At 53.1% G+C, this 5,668-nt stretch overlaps 1 protein-coding gene across 1 annotated transcript; it reads left to right on the top strand.

Annotated features, from left to right (window-relative positions):
• Nucleotides 1-561: 561 nt before the first annotated feature.
• On the top strand, nucleotides 562-5,408 carry LOC111159244 (cyclic nucleotide gated channel alpha 4). Its single transcript, XM_022521678.1, has 6 exons — nucleotides 562-623; nucleotides 765-866; nucleotides 1,077-1,183; nucleotides 1,498-2,143; nucleotides 2,889-3,238; nucleotides 4,960-5,408. Exons 1-6 carry the CDS (start codon nucleotides 562-564, stop codon nucleotides 5,406-5,408), a joined length of 1,716 nt encoding a protein of 571 aa, XP_022377386.1.
• Nucleotides 5,409-5,668: the final 260 nt, after the last annotated feature.

The raw sequence follows: 5,668 nt of genomic DNA, 5'->3' as shown, positions 1-5,668 counted from the left end.
GTGCAGATAATGAAAACAGAGCTCACTTTTGATGTGACAAGCATTGTTTGTCCCTAGAGACTAATTCAGCACCTGACACAAATGAGCCATTCAGTAAATAGTTGTGAAATGAATAAATGATGAGACCCAAGCAGAGAACTTGCACAAAGTAAAAAAGAATGACTATCTGAGCCTATACTGGCACCCCCATCTCCTGACTTAAAGGACCCCTAAGTTGTTCAGCTTGCCAGGGTTGGAGAAGAAACAAGGCCCAGCCTTACCTCTGAGGTATGCACCCCCACCTTCTCCAGGGATCTCATTAGAGATGTTTAGTTGGGCAGGTGTAAGCCCAGGCCCTGGGAGACAGGGCGGGGTGCTGGAGCCACACTGCCTCTGCCCCTTCAGTAGGGGCTGGCCCTGGTTGTGTTGCTAAGAGCTTCAGAAGTCAGAGGCAGAGGAGTTGTAGCTGGAGGCCAAGGGCAGCCTCTTCCAGACAGGGAGGCAGGCAGACACTAGCCCCCACCTCCTGAGGCCGCTATAGGCAGAGGCCCTGAATATCCCACATCCAGGCATCACGGAAACATGAGCCAGGACAGCAAAGTGAAGACAACGGAGTCTAGCCCCTCTGCCCCATCCAAGGCCAGGTGAGAGATCCTGGTCCCCTGTGTCCAATCTGTCCATCTAACTGGATGGAGCCTGATTCTTCTTGATGCCCCCAGTGACAAATTCAACAACGAATGTCTGGTGAAAAAAATGGGACACTACTTCTCCTCTTCCTTCCACAGGACATCACTGCCTGTCCTAGACCCATCTGGGGATTACTACTACTGGTGGCTGAACACGATGGTCTTCCCAGTCATGTATAACCTCATCATCGTCGTGTGCAGGTTTGGCAGGGCAATGAAAGAAGGGCTTTAAGCAGAGATAAGGGCTCAGGAGTCAGGCAACAGAAAGGGGCAGGGCCTTGGGCAGGGCTGGAAGGAGGGGCAGCACAGAAGAGAGGGTGCAGGGCAGAGTGCTGTGTGCTGAGTGTCTTGGGGAGATTCCCTTACACAGAGGGTGCTCTTGAGCCAATCTCTTCTGTCCCCACCACACAGAGCCTGCTTTCCTGACTTGCAACACAGTTATCTGGTGGCCTGGTTGGTGCTGGACTACACAAGTGACCTGCTATACCTACTGGACATCGTGGTGCGCTTCCACACAGGTCAGTGAGCCCAAGGCGGAGCCTTTGTTCCAGGTTACCTTCCTAAAGAGGACCTCTGAGTCACAAGGAAGTGAGCCCCTCCCTGAGAGCACATTTACATGCCTCCAGGCTTCACAACATCCCTGTGCCCATCCCAGAAACCCTGGAGCAAGGTTATGCCCACCCCCACCCTGTCCCCATGTCTTTCTCCCAGTCCTACCCTGGCCTGCCCACCCTCACCCTGATTCCTGGAGCAGGCAGGTGCCCTGACTCCGCCCCATACCTGAGCCCATCTCCTGGCTGACCCCAGCCTGCCTCCACCTCCCAATCCCCAGGATTCCTGGACCAGGGCATCCTGGTGGTGGACAAGGGCAGGATTTCAAGTCGCTACATTCGCACCTGGAGCTTCTTCTTGGACCTGGTTTCCCTGATGCCCACAGATGTGGCCTACGTGTGGCTGGGCCCACACACCCCCATGCTGAGGCTGAACCGCTTTCTGCGTGTGCCCCGCCTCTTTGAGGCCTTTGACCGCACAGAGACCCGCACAGCTTACCCGAACGCCTTTCGCATCACCAAGCTGATGCTCTACGTTTTTGTTGTTATCCACTGGAACAGCTGTCTATACTTTGCCCTGTCCCGGTACCTGGGCTTCGGGCGTGACGCCTGGGTGTACCCGGACCCCGCACAGCCTGGCTTTGAGCGTCTGCGGCGCCAGTACCTCTATAGCTTCTACTTCTCCACGCTGATCCTGACCACTGTGGGCGACACGCCGCTGCCCGCTCGGGAGGAGGAATACCTCTTCATGGTGGGCGACTTCCTGCTGGCTGTCATGGGTTTTGCCACCATCATGGGGAGCATGAGCTCGGTCATCTACAACATGAACATTGCAGATGCTGCTTTCTACCCAGACCACGCACTGGTGAAAAAGTACATGAAGCAGCAGCATGTGAACCGCCGGCTGGAGCGGCGGGTTATTGACTGGTGAGTGAGGATGTCCCAGACCAGGACACGTAGAGGTGCTCTGGATAAAGCCCGAGGAAAGTGTTTGGGTCCTTATTGCCTGGTGGGCCAGGCAGGGCACCTGAGGCATGGGGAGAGGGGTCCACTGGATGGGGCTTAGAATAGAATGTCTTCTACTAGTTGCATCTGGCTTTAGGGGGCTGGGTCAGATAAGAGATTCATAGGGAGAGGAACTCATACACATGGAAAGATAACCTGCTATTATCTGGTAGGGCTCAGTAGGCCCTGGAGGGGGTGAAGGGAGAAGAGCAGTATGTCCCAGGAGATGGCCAACAAGATGGCTGACTATGTTATAGTCGTCCCTACTATGGGATGAACAAAAGGAAATGTCAGCAAGTCGGGGTGCTAAAGCAGAGGGCCGCTAGATACAGGGCTCGGTGACTGAAGTAGGTATCAGTGGAATGGTACCAGGCATCGCTAAATGGTGGGTGGAGTAAAGCGTCACAGTAGGTAAAGGGTGTCTTATTCATTGTCAACTGGTGGAGGCTTTCAGGCCCTGGGTGAGGCAGAAGCAGTCAAAACATATCCTGAAGTGAAGTGATCCTGGAGTGAAGATATTCATCAGCCAACGATCCAGTATTCCCATGACCCCTGTGAGATCTCAGTGTGACTGGGTCCTTGGCCAAAGCTTAGCTGAATCCTGATGGAAGGAATAGAGGCAGGTGGGGGGGGGGGCGGGGAGGAATGTTGCTGCCCTTGCCCCCAGGTACCAGCACCTGCAGATCAACAAGAAGATGACCAACGAGATAGCCATCTTACAGCACTTGCCTGAGCGGTTGCGGGCGGAAGTGGCCGTGTCCGTACACCTGTCTACTCTGAGCCGGGTGCAGATATTCCAGAACTGTGAGGCTAGCTTGCTGGAGGAGCTGGTGCTGAAGCTGCAGCCCCAGACCTATTCACCAGGCGAATACGTCTGCCGCAAGGGGGACATTGGCCGGGAGATGTACATCATCCGTGAGGGGCAGTTGGCCGTAGTGGCAGATGATGGTGTCACACAATATGCCGTGCTTGGTGCGGGGCTCTACTTTGGGGAGATCAGCATCATCAACATCAAAGGTGGGCCCCTCAGCTTCCGTTCCGGGACAGGGCTGGGGGAGGTGGTGGGGTCAGCAGAACCCTCTACTGAGACTAAATGGTACTTCAGGGCCTACGGATTAATGAAACCTGGCCTTAACCTGAGTCACTAAAGGGCTCACAAGAGAAGCAGGACACGGAGGGCTCATCCCTTGAGAAAAAGCCGAGCCAAGGTTAGTGTACAAAGTGGATCCTTGGGAAGAGGAAGTAGATCTGCTCTGTTGGTGTCAACCCGAGGCACCAACAGACCAGTGGAAAGTGACAGAGATGATAAGAATAGGAATAGCTAGTATCTATTGCACACTCACTACCTGCCACCTTCAAAGTGCTTCACATGTACCAGCTCACTCAATTCTCACCATAGCTCAGGTAGGTACTATTATCTGTACTTTCACAATAAGGAAATTGGGATACAGAGATGTTTGGGAAACTGTCCAAAGTCGTCGAGGTAATAAGTACACACACCTGGAGTCAGTACAAGGAACTTTCTCACAGCCAAATGGAAAGGAGGTTAGAAGGAAGGCATTGCCATTCACTCCACCAACTCCAGGCCAGGCCAGGTGCTGTACGCTGGCTCACTGACTTTTTTTTACTGCCTGTGCATTAAGCGTTGCTGGTATGCCCAATCACAAGTAAAGGCACTGAGGCCCCAGGGGATGGGAGAACATGGCAAGGGGTGAGCACACGGTCACTGACTGAAGCCACACAGCTGTCAGCCTGGGGATCTCACTCTCTAGTTATTCCAAAGGCCTCATATCTGTCCTCCAAGGGCCCCTCAAGCTCCATGTCCTGGATGCAGTCAGCTACTGTCCACATGATTTTGGACAAGTCATTTCCATGTTTTAGGCTTCAGTTAAATATTAAATATTCAGTTAAATATTAAATATTAAAAACCCATAGAGTTATTTGTGAGGTCAGATGAGTTGTATGGGTAAGGCATCATGGCAGTGGCTGGTGCATAGCACGTGTTCACAGAGGGTAGTTCCTATGCCCCTTCTGAGTCCTTCTAGCTCTGAGCTTTGCAGCATTCAGCCTAATCAACCTTGCTCACAATCCCTCACGAATATCTTCCTAAAATGTGACTGACACCATTCAGTTCCCTTGCTTAAAATATTTTAGTACTTTCCCACTGTCCTCAGCATAAGGTCTGAACTCCCTGTCCTGGCTTACAACACCCAGCATGCCGTGCTCTCCCCTCCTCTTCCCACTCTCCCCCCACCCTGTACTTCCACCACTCTGGACTGCTTACAATTTGCTGCAGCACCTAACTGGCTCCTACTCACATCCCTCTGCTAGTACTCCTCCCTCTGCCTAGATGCCCCCCTTCTGACCTCCTGCCCCCGCCCTTCCCCTCTGACCTCCTGCTCAGTTAGGCATCACTTCCTCCAAGCTTTGGAGGCTCTTTTTTGTTAGGGCCTCTTAACCTATCTTCCCACAGCACTGGATGCACATGTCTACACTGCACTTGCTATACTGTTTTATAACTATCACATTAAATGCCTATCGCCTGTAGACTGTGAATTCTGGCAAGCAGATCACTGTGACCCACCCAGTCACATTACTACTGAATGAAATAATTAATGAAGCTGAAAGAGAGGCTCAAAAGCACAGATGTGGAGGTGGGGGGTCCTTTCAGGAGTGAAAAACCCCCTCACACCTCTCCTCACTAACTGTCCTCCCATGTGTCTGCCCGTGGGCCACAGGAAACATGTCTGGGAACCGCCGCACAGCCAACATCAAGAGTCTAGGGTACTCAGACCTGTTTTGCCTGAGCAAGGAGGACCTGCGGGAAGTCCTGAGCGAGTATCCCCAGGCCCAGGTCGTCATGGAGGAAAAGGGCCGTGAGATCCTGCTCAAAATGAACAAGTTGGACATAAATGCTGAGGCAGCTGAGATTGCCCTCCAGGAAGCCACAGAGTCCCGGCTACGAGGCCTTGACCAGCAACTCGATGATCTACAGACCAAGTTTGCTCGCCTCCTGGCCGAGCTGGAGTCCAGCGCACTCAAGATCGCTTACCGCATCGAACGGCTGGAGTGGCAGACGCGAGAGTGGCCAATGCCCGAGGAACTGGCTGAAGCTGACGATGAGGGCGAGCCTGGGGAGGGAGCTTCTCAGGGCGGAGAGGGCAGGACTGCCCAGGAGGGACCCTGAGACCCAGAGTGACCCATTCCTAGCCCTAGGATTCCTCCAAGAGAATCCAGAGTTGTAGGAAAGCCTGCCCGCAGAAACTCTGCCATCCTGTCTGCTAGGTACAGAGAAGGGAATGAACTGGGGGTGTAGATGTTCACCTAAAGGTATAGGAGTATAGCACCCATTCATCCCCCATTCCCCAGCACACGTGCACACATATACACACATACACACACACACAGTTGCATATATACACACTGCACCCAAGGTTGCATTCCATA

This window comes from Enhydra lutris, unplaced genomic scaffold (genome assembly GCF_002288905.1).
Source record: "Enhydra lutris kenyoni isolate GAN:26980312 unplaced genomic scaffold, ASM228890v2 scaffoldscaffold68, whole genome shotgun sequence".
In the NCBI taxonomy this organism is placed as follows: Eukaryota; Metazoa; Chordata; class Mammalia; order Carnivora; family Mustelidae; genus Enhydra; species Enhydra lutris.
This window is presented reverse-complemented; position numbering and strand designations above follow the sequence as displayed.